Below are 14916 nucleotides of genomic sequence, written 5' to 3'. Positions count from 1 at the left end.
AAAACCAGTTCTGGTCAGCCTTAGCCCTTCAAAAGTTTTAGAACCTACTACTACAGAAAAGCATTTGTTTGGGTTAATCTATGATTATCTTTTTGGTGAAGCAGGAGATATATTCAGAGGATGCAGCCACTGAGGGGGAAGCAGATCAAATTGATTTTCTGTGCTATGATTACAAAGAAGAAAGTATGGTGGTACATACCATTTCAAACAAACCTCAAGAGCCCAGTATCAAATTAAGCACAAAAACATAGAGGTACATTTGCTTTTAACAACGATACTTAAACATGTAGGAATGTAAGGCACAAGAGGGATACATTCTGTACACCCAGTTCTGAAATATCAACTGCAACTAGCTTGCTGCTTTGTACAAACACTAGAGACAACTCTGCAAATTTATTGTGAGGCAGTAAAAGATACATTGTGCAAATAGCATGTTAGCTGGGTGAAGGAATGGATGGATCAACAGCATACAACATAAGCTTAATGAAATGTATGTTGTATCCAGATTATAACCAAACCTCGAATGCAGGATACCAGATCAAAACACAGGCAATACATATATTTCCTCCTTAACTTGTATAGCAATACAAGCTATCAGTGGTCAATTCTGATCACCCATTTATGAATTAAGGCACCTATCAAATTATTTAGTTTAATTGCTGTCTTATATAGAACCTAACATCTCTACCTCTGCTACCAAATGTGAGCAGCTGCAATGGTCTGTTAGACAATCCTAGACATGTTCAAGAACTGCCCTAAAGCTGACATTGGTGCGATGTCCAGGCAGCACTGATCTGTGATCAGCTCTCATTGGTTTGTGTTTTTAGCCTTGTGGTCCCTGCTACAGTCCTGTGCTTGCAATTTCAGGAGCCACCACAAAAATTCCCATTTTCCCTAACAGCTTTTAAGATGATGCTTCCAGAGAACATATAAAACATTTTTATATGCATACCTAATCGTGCATATGCCCTTATTCTAGGTCATTGAATAGATTACTCTGCAAAGGTGGAGTCAATTAGACAGAAACCATGGATATGGTCAACAGCTTTGGTAACCACTTCTTACTAATGTAATGACTTTGGGCAGCAAGACTTGTACATTATCAAAATTACCATAGGAGGCAGCAAGCAGATGGAAACTACCACAACAATCATATTGAAGGGCTTGGCCTTGCCCTTGTGGTGAAGCTGTAGTTTCTGTTGAATAAGCTGCTTCCTGAGTCACCTAGTGCAGGCTGAGGCTAGGAGATAAAAAGCAAACTGCAGGCTGAAAGGCTGGCAAGTGCAGAGACTCTTCAGCCCTCAGACAGAAACAGGAGATGTTCTTCTTTAAGGATGAGAACAGGACTGTGGGGTAACACTGTCCTTAGCAGCAGGAACTTTGATTTCTTACAGTTTTGAGGATTATGTTCTTCCATGTTTAACAAGGGCTGCAGAAAAACCACTCCTAGCTGCTAGCGCTAGCTGCCACAGGGAGGCAACAGCATATGCAGTGACAGAACACACCAGCTCCTGCACAGCACATGGAGGCACAGGAGCTTTGGCCAACAACCTTCCCACCCCATTCATCTCAGACCCATCTGCGATGAGCAGGGTCCTCGTCCTCAAATGGGAAGAGGTCATATGCTGCCTTGTATCATTAGATGATTTATACTCTTCTGAGCCCTACGCATCCTCAGGAGCAAGGTGGGTTCCCTCTGGCTTGATCCCACTCTCCTGGAACCTCTGTGAGGACAAAAGCGAGACATTGTGCTTTGTGGTGACAGACATTGACATCTCTCCTGGAGCTGAGATCAGAACAGAGGTGCATCCTCACAACAGAGAAAAGCTTCTTCCTGTCTCACTGTGTGACTTAGGACTCAAGAATGGGAGTCAGAAGAAGCCCTGGGCATTTCTGGGGACTCAGCGGAGTAGGGCTCAGAGATCTCACTCACTGCTGACAAGGTTTTCCAGCAGGCACGGACACACCACTGTACCATGGAGTTGCCCAACCCATGGCGCAATGGGATTTACACCCCATATTTTCCTGGTGTGGTGTAATTTTCTACTACTGAAGGCAAGACCATACCGGTAAACAGTGAAGCTGAGGTTGATTGGCTGATTGTAAAGTAAGCTTAAAATTAAATGACAGGTATGGCTGCCTGACAAAGAGCAAGAAGCTGGGAACTATTTGAGTTTTCTGCTTTGCCATGGCATGGGAAGAGATATAGAGTTCAAAATTAGGACAAAAAATGAAGTCAATGCACGGGATAAGCTTAATGCTTCTGGAGAAATTATTCCACTGAAGTCTTCCATAATCTTCAAGGATTTCTTTCCTCACCTCTACCTTGGTCTTGCCATGTGTTCAGTCAAGACGAAAGCTGACATTCAGGCTCCAACTTTTCAATAGTAGCCTAATGAAGAATAAACAAAGACTTAAAACAGCCTTGCTCACTCAGATCCTTGACGTTCTGGTACGAATAGTTAATAAATCTATAATCCTGCTTACAACCCTTGGGAACAAAGCCCCCAAAACAAAATCATAAGTATTGACAAATGGAATAAGATACGTAACGTTGATGCAATGGGACATAAGTAACATGCAATCCATGACAAGCCTAGGCAAAGAGAGTCAAGTTACTACCAGTAGATAATTCTCACTGACCAGTTTTACCAGTTAAATAGGCAGATACCTTTGCAGACATTCTCACTGGACTGGATTTCTAGCAGCTAAGGATCCGTAAGTAGAGGTAGCATAGTAGCTAAGTCAGACCCCATCCAATACTCAACCGTATCAACATATATTCAATGTTTCAGAAGTATTTATTTGTTTGGTATGTCTTTGGTAAGTGTTAGCTGCTAAATCTCATGTTCTTCAGTTCCTTTAACATTTATAACAGAACCCATGACTGCAGTATAATTTAAGCAAGGTAAATTTAATAATTAAATAAGAACAGTAGTGTGGTTTATGGGAACTCCTTCACTAACTAGAACAAAGTTTGTTAATCAAAGTTGGAAGCCCATTTCAAAAGGACATTCCTTTAAAGCACCTAACGCAACAAAGAATAGACACTGAATACTTTTCATATGAACTCAAGGTCACTCAACAGACATACAGTGAAATGGAAGAAAAGAGACCAACTAATTTTACCTGCTTTTAGACAGCTCCTGAAAGACAGTCTTGCAAATCCAAGAAATCAGGTAAGATTTAACCTATCAGCATCAGAACATTCTTCCAGAGTAGGGAAAAATATCAGTAACCGCAATATTTCAGCTTCTAGAAGCCATTATTATAAAGCCTGCTGGTATCCTAGGTTCTTTCATTTGAAACACTAAGACCCCTAGAGGATAACTGGTAGAAACATACTGACTATCAATACAGAACAAAGAGTAATTGTTTAGTATAAAAAATTACATTCTTTAAGTTATTGCATCAGTGAGGTTTTAGCAGTAGTACAAGCACATAACTCAGCCATAATAAAAACGTGAATAAATCACTTTGGGCACAGAATAATTTATATTTGTGACCTTATTGTAAGATTACAGTTTCAACTTTTTTCAAGTTTCCTTGCAGTTCAAAGCCTATCATCAATGAAGACCACAAGCAGACTGATATCCAGCCAGTCTTGGAGCAATGGCCACCTCAGAAAAACAAAATCCCTTATTTTTATTGTTGAGCATGATGTTACATGTCACAGGGTACTCCTTTGGTCAGTTGGGGTAAGCTGTCCCAGCTGTGTTCCTTCCAAACCTCAGCCTACCCATTGGGAGGGGTGCACACAAAATGGGAAACAGAGGAGGCCTCGACAATGTGCAAGCACCACTCAGCAATAGGCAAAGCATCAGTGTGTTGTCAACACTGTCACAAATCCAAAACACAGTGCCAGTGCCACACCAGCAGCTACGAAGAGTGTTAAGTCAAATCCCAGCCAGATCCAGTACAAGGACACACAAGGCAATATCAGTTTCAGGGAATTCAAAAGATTTTGGAGAGCTTTGATGCAAAACACATACCTGAAGCAACAATACCGCTAAGTGTTTGAACAGATAAAACTCTGCACTGAGGAGTTACTGGGCAACTTTAGGTGCTAGCAGTTTGAACAGGTTTTGATTGGGTTCAGCTGGCCGACTGCAAGAGGACTTCTTCCACATTCCCTCTCCATTTTGGGAAGTAAGCATTTGCGAGTAGCCTCAAGGTACTTTCAGGCTGTTCTTCCTGAAGCTGCTGTGAAAAGAAATAATATAAGCACTATAAACAACTGGGTTACTTTGTGTTACTGCACTTTTAGGACATTGTATGAAGCCAGTGCTGGATATGGTGCGTTAAGTTGGAATGATTGTCACGGTTGGAGAGCTGAACATCCCGCAGTTATCTTCTCTGGCCTCAGAATTTGCCTTAAACATCAGGGAAGCTCACAAAATGTAATGATTTCAGGGTGAGATATGGCGCCTTCTCTGGAGCAAAAAAAAACGATCAAGAACAGACTCTTTTTCATATTAACTAACAATACCTGCTGTATTCTTCCAGTATGACTCAATAACACTTTTTGGTGACTGCCACTGCTTTAACTGCTTCCACTCTTGGCAATGACACTGAAAATTCATAGCTTGATGACTTCCTGAAAGTAGCATTATGAACTAGCATCTCCCTGATTACTTACATAATGCATCAAGACCCCCACCCAACATATCAATTCCAATGGAAATCCACAGCAGAAATATACTGCAGAAATACCAGCAAGAATCTAATCCCGAGCTTAAAGACATTGGAAGTGACAGCCATCAGTTAAACTTCTAACATAACTGCAGGTAGAATACACTTCTTTTTAAAAAAGTGGTGTTACCATGGGCAGTGTGTCACTATTTAAGAGCAGGCTAAGCAGAATTGCATGTATTTACAAACAGGCATCCCACCAGCCTCATCAAATACTTGCAACCAACATTAGAATGGATTTTAGCCAAATCATTACTGAAGTTGAACTTGTCTTCAGGCAGAAAGGCTTTTAGCACTTTGACAAGGCTAACAGAAAAATGAACTCTCCACAGAAAGCAACTTCTCAGAATTCAAGAGAGCCATGATGTTCAGATGATTAGATAAATCAGTCTAGATCTCAACCCCTAAGACGATGGTGAAACTCATAAGAGAAGTCACAAAAACTTGAGAAGTAACATAATTTAGATCTTTAAAAACATGAAATGCCAGGAAAAGAATGCCTCTGTTTTTCCCCACAGCTAGTAGCTACAAAGATTTCAGCAGCATGATCTAGTAAGAAACAAGCCCCATATGGATTCACTGAAAGCAATGCAGACAAATTCATCCAGGCAGGGATCCAGCTGAGCTGCAGCACCAATGTGTTCCTCAGGCACTCCAGGAAAGGGATGCACTTTGATGTGATGCATCAGTGTGAGGAAAACAGCATCTGAAGTCTGTAGATAAAGAGCACACGCCCTGCTGAATTAACAGCTGACATAACAGGACCACCAAGAAGCATGGCTGAGCTTCATTATTCCAATGTGTCAAGTGATTTTTTCCAACAAGTGGGTTCTCATACAACATTTCTGCAGATTTTAATACACCGACATACGAAAACAGCAACTTCAGTTCACTGGAAACAGTTTTCTTTTTAATTTTACCATAAAAAGGCAAAATAAACTCTTTCACTGTAATGTTATAGCTTTTAATATTCCTGAGCTGCATTTTAGAAGCAAAAGTATTCTTAAATGGTTTTTACAAGATACTGCAGCCTTACTTTCCAACACAAGTAAAAATAATTTAGCAAGAAGAAGGCCCCTTTTTCAAAAGACAATGGCTAACTCTGTATGTACCTGAAAAATGCTTCAAGTGGTTCTGTGCCACCTGAAGTAATTACAAAGCCAAATATGTCAACAAAATAACAGAACAACTTTTCAACCATTTTATCACTGCTTCTTACTTCCTACATCAGTGTGCCTTTCTCACATGGAAAGTATTATTCTACAAATGCCATTACATGCCAGAATAATTAGGGCACCAAAGCCTGGCACCATACAGACATGTGACAGAATCATAGCAGTTTAAAAGATAACCTGCATACCTTTATAGTCAGTTTTAAGAACTGTATAAAACACCTGCTCTCCATCTCAATCAACAAAAACTCTTTGATAAATGTGATTTCATTGAATGCATCAGAAAGTATTTAAAATCAAACCTATATGTAATAGCTTGTCACATCTGGAGTTCCTATAACTGGAGTTCCTGTACTTCTCAAGCCAAATTAGGTGATAATGAGATAAAAACTAAATTGACTAAAATTATGGTTTAGAAAACTAAAAATCAAGAAAATAAGTTGGCTTTTAGCATTGTAGGAACTCAAGCACAAGCACAGGTGGTTATACCTACACTGTGGCAGAAACCTAGAAAGAGACAACAAAGCACAAAGGAACGTCAGAAAAACAGGCATCTATTTTCTTGATTTCAGGGACTAGATGCTAGTTAAGCATTGGCTGAAACAAATGCAACTAGAGCAGTCACACCGATGAGGTCTTGTTTACAACTTTCTGGCCCTTTTGTCCAACCACAGCCTTTCCAAGGAGTCAAGGCCTCCACTACCCACTCCAAGTACTCCTGTGCTTACTCAGTGATCTCCGGTGCCTTCGTCTCCTGCTCGCGCTTCTGCGACTATAACTTCTTTCTCTTCTGTCTCGCTTACGTTGGCTACTGCGACTTCTTCTGTAACGTGAACGCCTGGGGCTTACACTTCTTCGACGAGGACTATGGCTTCGTCGAGGACTGTAACTTCTGCTAGAGTGTCTATAATCCCTCCTTTCTTTCCTGCACCTTTCATCCCGATAACTCACATCTCTTCTGTGTCTGCTCCTCTCTCGTTTACCCTTACTCTCATCAGTTTTTATGCTGCTACATGAACGGCTCTTTCTTCTTCTTGACTCTGTGCTACGCTTGCGTGGCTCACAGTGAGAGTCCTTCCTGCAGGCATTCTGGTCATAGCTAGAGAGGCTCTTCTGCTGCTGGTTACTGGTGGGAACACATGACCCAGAAATTCTTTTCTCAGAGTTTGTGGTATGAAGTTTCTGACCTTCTTTGACATGAACTTTGTCATGAACGTTGCCATTCAAGTACTTGCACTGAGTGTTTACGCTCTCAGGGCACACTGCTTCTCTTTGAGAGCCGGGAGCCAGTTTCCCTGTAACAGCCTGTCCTGAGGTAGAAGTGATGCAGCTGGATGACACAGTGTGTGGAGCACCACTAGGGTCCTTCAGCATGTCAGACTGAGATGCTTCAGTTTCTTCTTTGTTTTGATTAATTGCATCCATTTTCTTGCTCAGAAGATTGTTCAGTAGTTTCTCCCTCAATTCCTTTTCTTTTCTCTGCAATCCTAGTGCTCTCTCTTTTTCCTCTTCCACACGTTTGAGCTCAGCCTCCTGGAGTCTTCGTCTCTCCTCTAGCTGCTGAAGTCGAATCTTTTCTTCATTATGCTCTTGCTCCAAAAGCTTTACTGCCTGAAAGATAGTCAAAGGGAAGGTAAGAGTAAACAAGAAAATATTTACAGACCTGCTCATGCTTCCAAGTTATACCATAACACAAAAGCAGCAATCTATCAAGAAAAGAAAATCTAACAAACAGAACTTAACCATCCCAAAATAAAATGGTTGTTTCCTTCTTAAAGCGAAAAAAACCCACAAACTAAAACAACCAAAAAGCCCACCAACATACAGCATTCGTAAGGTGCCACATTGGTATTAGTCCACAAACTCTTCTGAGTGTTAATTTCTCCCAGCTGTTTCGCAAGGCAAAAACAAATCTTGGTCTTTATGGCTCCTTAATATGACAACACTAACACACAAGCTAGAAGAACATGTGAAATTTCAAGTATTAAAATACTTTCATCAGAGTCAACATCTAAAGGTTTCAGTCAAATTTAAAACATTACTTTCTCCTAGATTATTGCAATCTGTGGTTACAATGAATCCAAAAATCCACCAAATAATTACATGTGTATTACGTAGAAACCAAACCTCTTTTGTCAACCACTTCAGAAACTCATAATACTTAAAAAGGTTCAAACTTTTTTTATTCTAACCCAGACAAATGGCTTAGCATATACATCAAACAGCGCTCTATTTTATCAGACAACCTTTCTGTTTCAGAGCTGCAAAGTTACAAGGCCTGCAAGAAGCATTTCTCCCTTCTCCTAGCATATGACTGACCACAGAGCACTGTATCAGCTCTAATTCAAAAACACTCCTGAGGTACACTGGCATCAAGGAAAAAATCCTGTGCTTTGCCACACAGTTTTTCATTACCGCAGAAAATACTTAGTATACATTACATTACACCCTAACATGACTTTATCCAAGTCTTAAGCCAATGACATTCTGTCCCAGTGAAAAATGACAATTTGTTAGAGAGACCAGATCTAACATTCAAAACCCTAGCTGACAGTACTTTTTCTAAAGAAAAATCATTCAGCACATTTTCAAACATCAAATAATGAAGGCTCATTCTCTGAATCTGCAAAGAATAGTTAACAGAACTGCTGAAAAGCCAGAAGAGAAATGGCATCAAAACTGCAATTAGAAATCAGGAGTCTTGCATCTTATGCTCTGTGTTTCGTTCCCTTTATCATGCTTACACAATCTTTTCCTGGATTTAAGAGCAAGCCTGCCAATTAGTTTATGTGTAAAAAATGCTATTCAGGACTACAGGTTCAAGTTCACTCTTCCATTTACCTATATGTGCACATTTTACCAATGGAGGAATACTCTTTCATTGCACTTTTTTGAATTTTTGGTCTAACAAATAGCATCTGAAGCAGTACTGAATCTGCTTTTTTTTTAATTAACAGCACTCCTCACTCCCTCTCAAGTCAGCAAAAGGCTTTGCTTTGCTGTGTTCTTAATTAGCTTCTCAAAGAAATATTGAAATTACCTTTGCCCTGCTTAGCAGTTCTGCAATTAGTCTAATGGACTGAAGATTCCTCTGAGCTAACAGGAGCTTCCTTTCTTCTAACTTTATCTTCTCTTGCAGTTTTTTCTGCTCTTCAGCTTGAAGCTTTTCAAGTTGCTTTTTATTTCGTCGAACTTCACGATCTTTCTGTTTCTGTTCTCTCTTGCGCAACTTTTCTTCTCTTTTTCGCTCTCTCTCATGTTCTTCAAGCTCTCTCTGCTTCCTAAAAAGAGATTAATATTTTCACCTTATCTAGGGCAGGTACAATTTTAGACTCCTACTCTACCTAAAAAATGTATTTTCTACTTTAAGTAAATTTGTTTCTAAATAAGTCTTGTTGATTACTGGAAAACTGAAACAGAAAACAGTGAACATTTTAATCATTACTTGTGACAGCAAAAAATCAGCAGTCTGTCAATACTTAAAACCAAGTTGGAATCCAAACATAGAGCATGGCTACAACAACAAAAACACTTTTTTAAACCAATTTGACCAGAGACAATAACAATACATTAGGCAGCTGGGCAGTCAGTTGTCACTGTAAGAAAATTACCAAGCCAATTAATGTGTACATGGGTTCGTGATTCTTATTTCAGCCATTAGGACAAAATGGTAGCCTATGTAAAAGGCTGAGGGTTTTTGAGATCAGGTATCTAATAGCATAACTTTCAGGAAATTTAATATTTTGCAGATTTAATATTTTGAACTAAATATAAGCATTAGTGATAATATAAATAACCTTACTGTTTCATGAATTGGTTAATAACATTAAGCAATGAGAATTTATACACATCAAGGCAAGTGGACACCAACATAACTGCTGAAACAATTTGCACCATTCATGTTTATATTCTGAACAGCTGTCTTACAACATTTGCATCCATATACATTTTCTTAAAATGTCACTGTTAAGATATGCTTGTATCTCATCCTTTTCCTGGAAAAAATACTGATGTTAAGAACGAATAAGCTTTATAAAATGAAAGTTACTTACTAGCAGAACTAGTGCATAACTTTCTATTGTCTATTTACAATCAGAATGACTATATCTCATGTAAATTCCCAGCTCCCGAAATTACAGTTCAATCCCTCCAAAAAAGTGTAAAAAACTCAAACTCTCATCATCCCTGAACCCTACTTCCTCAAAAGGACCACTTAATTCTCACAGTTTTAAGTGCTTCACTTTAGCTACAGAAGTAGAACTTTGAAACAAAATTTGTCTTTAGTTATTTTATATCTGTTGGTGCTGACATGGAGTAATTGCAGTTTTGTTATGCATGACTGTTAAAAATATAACTAAGCAATATGCAATAAATACCTTTCTTCCTCTTTTTGTCTTTCCTCAGCTTCTTTCTCTTTACGTTTTTGTTCTTCTCGCTGTTTTTCAAGTTCTTGAAGCTTTTCCCTTTCAAGCTGACGCTTCTTAATTGATGCATCACTGAGATGTTTTGTTGAGTCAAAAGAAACCTTCATAGGATACAATTGAAAATAGTTTTAAGTAGACAAAAAAATAAACCAAAACAAAACCAAAAACCTACACAAACCCCAACAATTTTAACCCAGCACAAAGGTATCCAAACTGCAGCATAAGTACAATCAGAAACATAAAACCTTTTTTAAAACTAAGGCAACTTCTCTGTGTGCCCAGAGCAAGTACCAGAGTACTATAACCAGATAACTGGGAACTACATGTCTGCACACTAGCACACTTAGGTACCGGTTCACATTTTTGTGTGTGTTTGACATACAAAGTAAACCCAAGTGTGGTTTAGGCCCTGGGTGTCCAATGTTTTCAACTTGTCAGAACAGGAACGTACAGAACTCTTTCAACTCATGTCTGCTATCAGGGACTGTAAAGCACTAGACAGAAGTGGGCCTTAACAAAGGCCTCACTTTCTGTCTACCACTATGATCCTTAAGTTCAACAGAAGAAACAGTTCTACAACATTCAGTACCTGGTTTAAGCCTCTTCACCAATTCTAATACCAAGATTCCCAAATTGAGGTCCACTGAGCTGAAGCTCCAAGTTTGAAAGAGGGAACACAAGTGAGAGGGAAGTTACATCTGAGCAATGCGGCCAGGGAAAACATTCAGCGTCCAGGACATATGGGCACACCTTGGCCATGTCCAGCTGCACCTTGGAACAGGAAACCAGAAGACATCACACCCTTGGTGTCCTCATCTCCCACTCTAGATACCAATGCCTGCGTAGGCAGGCAGGGGTCCATAACACATTCCTGAATGGCTGCTGTCATGAACCATGGGGCAGAGAACAAGGAGCACATACTCTGCAGTCTAATTAACCCAGGCTCTATGTAAAATGATGTTTCACTAACAGGCTAAAATGACAGGCAGGTAGAAACAGACAAAGTGTTGTGACCTTGTATGAAAGAGATCTGTCCTGACAGCATACAGAGCCCTCTTTCTTTCCTATCAATCCCCAGGGCAGCTGCCAGGAAGGCTTCCGCTTACATGGCCAAACTAAATTTGGGAACCCTGATCCACCCCATGAAAGTGACAGTTCGAACTTCACATCCCCTTGAAAACATTGAGGGTCAACATTACAAACCGTTTCCATGCTTCAACTGACAAACTTTGATAACAAGATAAAAGATTGCAGTATATTACTTATACTGACTAAACTAAAACTTAAATAAATATTTGCATATTCCCACATTGCACAAAGGAATACTCAAGTTTTTTCCTGAAATACACTTTCTGATTTGATGAATGACTATTGAGCATACTCAAATACATATGCAAACATTTCCAATAAGTAATATATAAATGCACAGACCATCTCCAAACATATCAGAGCAAGCTTTCTTCATGCTATACTTTCACAGATACTACAACTGAACAGACAGCCTTGTTCTCTCCTATCACAGCTGTTTTCTTGGACCATGAGGTTACAGAAAAAACAATCTGGAAAACTCAGTAAATAAGTATTATGAATTAGGCATACTGCATTCACAGGAAACCGAGCTACAGGTTAAGATTACCATTTAAACTTTTGTGGGGCCCTTCTCTATCTGAAATACGCTAATGATTAACTGTGTATTCCACAGGCCTTACAGGCCACATGCTATTAAACTTCACAGTTTTGACAGTCATCTGGTAGACCTCGTTATCCAAGCAGGGACAGGCTGAGAAACACTCCCTCAAAACTTCTAATTGTAGCGAACACAACAGAGAACAATGCATGTTAAAGTCTGCCTTTTGGTGAAAGATGTCTGAACTTATTCAGAATTAAAATTTTTAGTGAAATGACAGGATTTAATAACACACATTACTTTAAAAAAAAAAACCCAAACATTTAGCCAGTCATGTTCATGTACTTGGTCCTTCCATCAAGCAGTTTTTCATTTCATTTAACTGTCTTGTTAAAAAAAAAAAAAAAAATAATTAAAAAAAAAGTCCCATCCACTTTGTTCAGGTAGTCTAACAACACAATTTTTCTGCCATCATTTTCCTTTAAAAATTCTATCATGGCTGTTCCATAAAACCACCTTAATGCTGTTTATGTCACCTGTTGTCATTGCTACAGTACATAGATGTAGGTTTTAGACACTATGGAAATATATTTAGTTATACTTGTTTTTTTACCTGGGTTCCCATAAAAAAGCCTGCAGTTTCTCACCTTTATATTGCAAGCCACTGCTTTGCCATCATCGCCTTTATACATCAGCTTCATCCCTCGCAGGGCATTCATGGCCTTAATGAAACCTGCGTACTCACGATACTGAACATAAGCTTCAAAATTTAAATGGCCTCCAAAACTGAAAGTGTGAAAATTTCTGCCAGTCATTTCTTCTCTGTAAGGGTCCAGCATGGGTATGTCCACATTACGTATTTCTCCAAATTTACTGAATACTTTTATAAGGACTTCTTCACTTGGCTTTTCCGAGCCAGAGTCCTTTGCCGCAAACCACTTACAAGGCAAGCCCTCTAGGTGAATAGTATCTGGCCTTTCCCCTGGCAAAGTTTCATTCATATCTTTTGCATCACGGAAAAACGAGTCCCAGTCATGTCTGGTAGGAAAGTCAATCTTATATTCTGCAGCACGGACTTTTAAAATGTCAGAGAAGCCACTCAGCTTTATTGTTTTGCCATCAAGGCACGCCAGAAAAGATTTAACCAAACTCTTGTTTTCAACCTCTCCTTCAAACCGGATGAAATCCATCGTGCTTTTAGAAATCCGCAGAGTGGAAAACTGATGAGTTTGCACCATCCCTTTCAATCTTTCCATCACTTCCCAGTTCGAAATGGATTTTCCCGGTTGTTTCAGCTGAGGAAGTGCCACACTGATGGTCATTTTTGTAATGGGTTTAAGGTATAACCCACAGGGAGCACAGAGCTCTACAGCTTCTGATGTATCATGAACTATTGTTGCAGCAGCCATAACACAGAAAAAGCATAGGATAAAAAAAAGATGCAAGTTTAAGTTGCAGGCCAACAGTAGTCAAATAAAATAGCCCTTATCCGTAAATAATTTAATTCTTTGGCCACTTAACCATTCCCAAGTTAAAACAATATCTCCTAATACAAGAGTCAATTACAGAGTTAAAACTGAGTAGTATAAACATCTTAAATTACTTTATAACCACTAGATCCTATAAGTAATTAAACCTCCTAAAGAAATACAAGAAGCTGATGACAATCTTAGGAATACATGAAGTTGGTATGTGATGGCTCAGAAAGCAGCTACCCTTTTTACAGGAGGAAGAGACAGGCGGAGCGATGTCACACCGCTTTGAAGTCTACTTAACACCCAGTAAACCCCAGCAGGCTAGCGCCGAGGCGGCCCCCACGTTCCGCAGCACAAAGGCCTGAAAGGTGTCTGCAACGAGAGAAAAACGTCCCTTTGGTTTGAAAGCCAGAAGCCCCAACACCCTCGCAGCGGCGCTCAGCGGCCTCCGCACCGCCAGGCGCGGGAGCGCCAGGATCCGCACCGCGGACAGCGACCACCACCGGCCGCACGACCCGCCCGCGGGAAGGCCGGCAGCTGACCCCGACGGGAGGAGCCCGGGCGGAGGGCAGAGACCCCGCCGATACGCCAGCGCCGAAGGCCTCCGAGCGGCCCAGGCCGGGCTGAGCAAGGTTACCCGCACCCTCCCCCGCCGGCTGCCCTACGCGTTCCCCGGCCTCCCTCCGCCCCGCCGCAGGGATCCTCCCGGCGCTCCCCCCCACCCGCCGCCGCGCTGCGGCCCGACCTGGCCCGGCCCCACCGGCAACAGCCCCGCTGCGCTGCTCCCTATCCCCGGACCCTGCCCCGCCGCGCGCCGCCGGGGCTACTTCCGCTTCCGCGTGGCTGCAAGGGGGCGGGCGCTCTCTATGGGAGGCCTCTCTATGGCCGCGCTGTGAGGGCGACGCCTGGCGGCGGGGCGGGAAAGTGGCTCAAAACCAACATGAGTGCTGCTCTCAAATGAAATGCAAGCCTTTTTGCTTGCTTCCACACAAAGAAATGCGCTCTTTGGAGCACAAGTCTGATGACGAGCGGCTGCGGGAACTGGGGCTGTTTAGCCTGGAGAAAAGGAGGCTGAGGGGAGGCCTTATCGCTGTCTGCAACCACCTGAAAGGAGGTTGTAGCATGGAGAGTGCTGGTCTCTTCTCCCAAGTAGCAAGTGACAGGATGAGAGGAAATGGCCTCAAGTTGTACCAGGGGAGATTTAGACTGGATATTAGGAAAAAATTCTTCACAGAAGGGGTTGTAAAGCACTGGAACAGGCTACCCAGGGAAGTGGTGGAGTCACCATCCCTGGAGGTGTTTAAAAGACACACAGCTGTGGAGCTTAGGGACATCGTTTAGTGCAGGGCTGTCATACTCATTTTCACTGGGGGCCACATCACAAGTGGCTGAATGTAATTTTAGGACCGCATAAATGTAGAAGTAGTTACATTTATACGGTCCTAAAATTACATTTGGCCCTTTGAAAGCAACCACAAGGCTGGTTCAGCCCCCAGGGAAAATGAGTTTGAGACCCCTGGTTTAGT

At 41.1% G+C, this 14916-nt stretch overlaps 1 protein-coding gene across 6 annotated transcripts; it reads right to left on the bottom strand.

The window, feature by feature from the left end:
- Window positions 1-358: 358 nt before the first annotated feature.
- AKAP17A (A-kinase anchoring protein 17A) lies at window positions 359-14229 on the bottom strand. Of its 6 annotated transcripts, XR_014184650.1 has the most exons (7): window positions 14136-14229; window positions 12563-13762; window positions 10241-10389; window positions 8905-9145; window positions 6593-7475; window positions 3130-4203; window positions 359-2392 (listed from the first exon to the last, which is right to left on the bottom strand). XR_014184650.1 is itself a non-coding variant. In XM_082058765.1 (6 exons), exons 2-6 carry the CDS (start codon window positions 13322-13324, stop codon window positions 4181-4183), a joined length of 2058 nt encoding a protein of 685 aa, XP_081914891.1. In that variant the 5' UTR covers window positions 13325-13762; window positions 14136-14229; the 3' UTR covers window positions 2550-4180. The 6 variants fall into 6 exon arrangements, 5 of the variants coding, with proteins under 5 accessions (XP_081914891.1, XP_081914892.1, XP_081914893.1 ...); XM_082058765.1 differs by lacking the exon at window positions 359-2392 and having other exon boundaries at window positions 2550-4203; XM_082058766.1 differs by lacking the exon at window positions 359-2392 and having other exon boundaries at window positions 2550-4200.
- Between the last annotated feature and the right edge of the window lie 687 nt (window positions 14230-14916).

The sequence above is a fragment of the Streptopelia decaocto genome (genome assembly GCF_964273445.1).
Source record: "Streptopelia decaocto genome assembly, chromosome: 1".
NCBI lineage: Eukaryota > Metazoa > Chordata > Aves > Columbiformes > Columbidae > Streptopelia > Streptopelia decaocto.
Note: the sequence above shows the minus strand (reverse complement) of the source record. Positions and strands in the feature narration are given on the sequence as shown.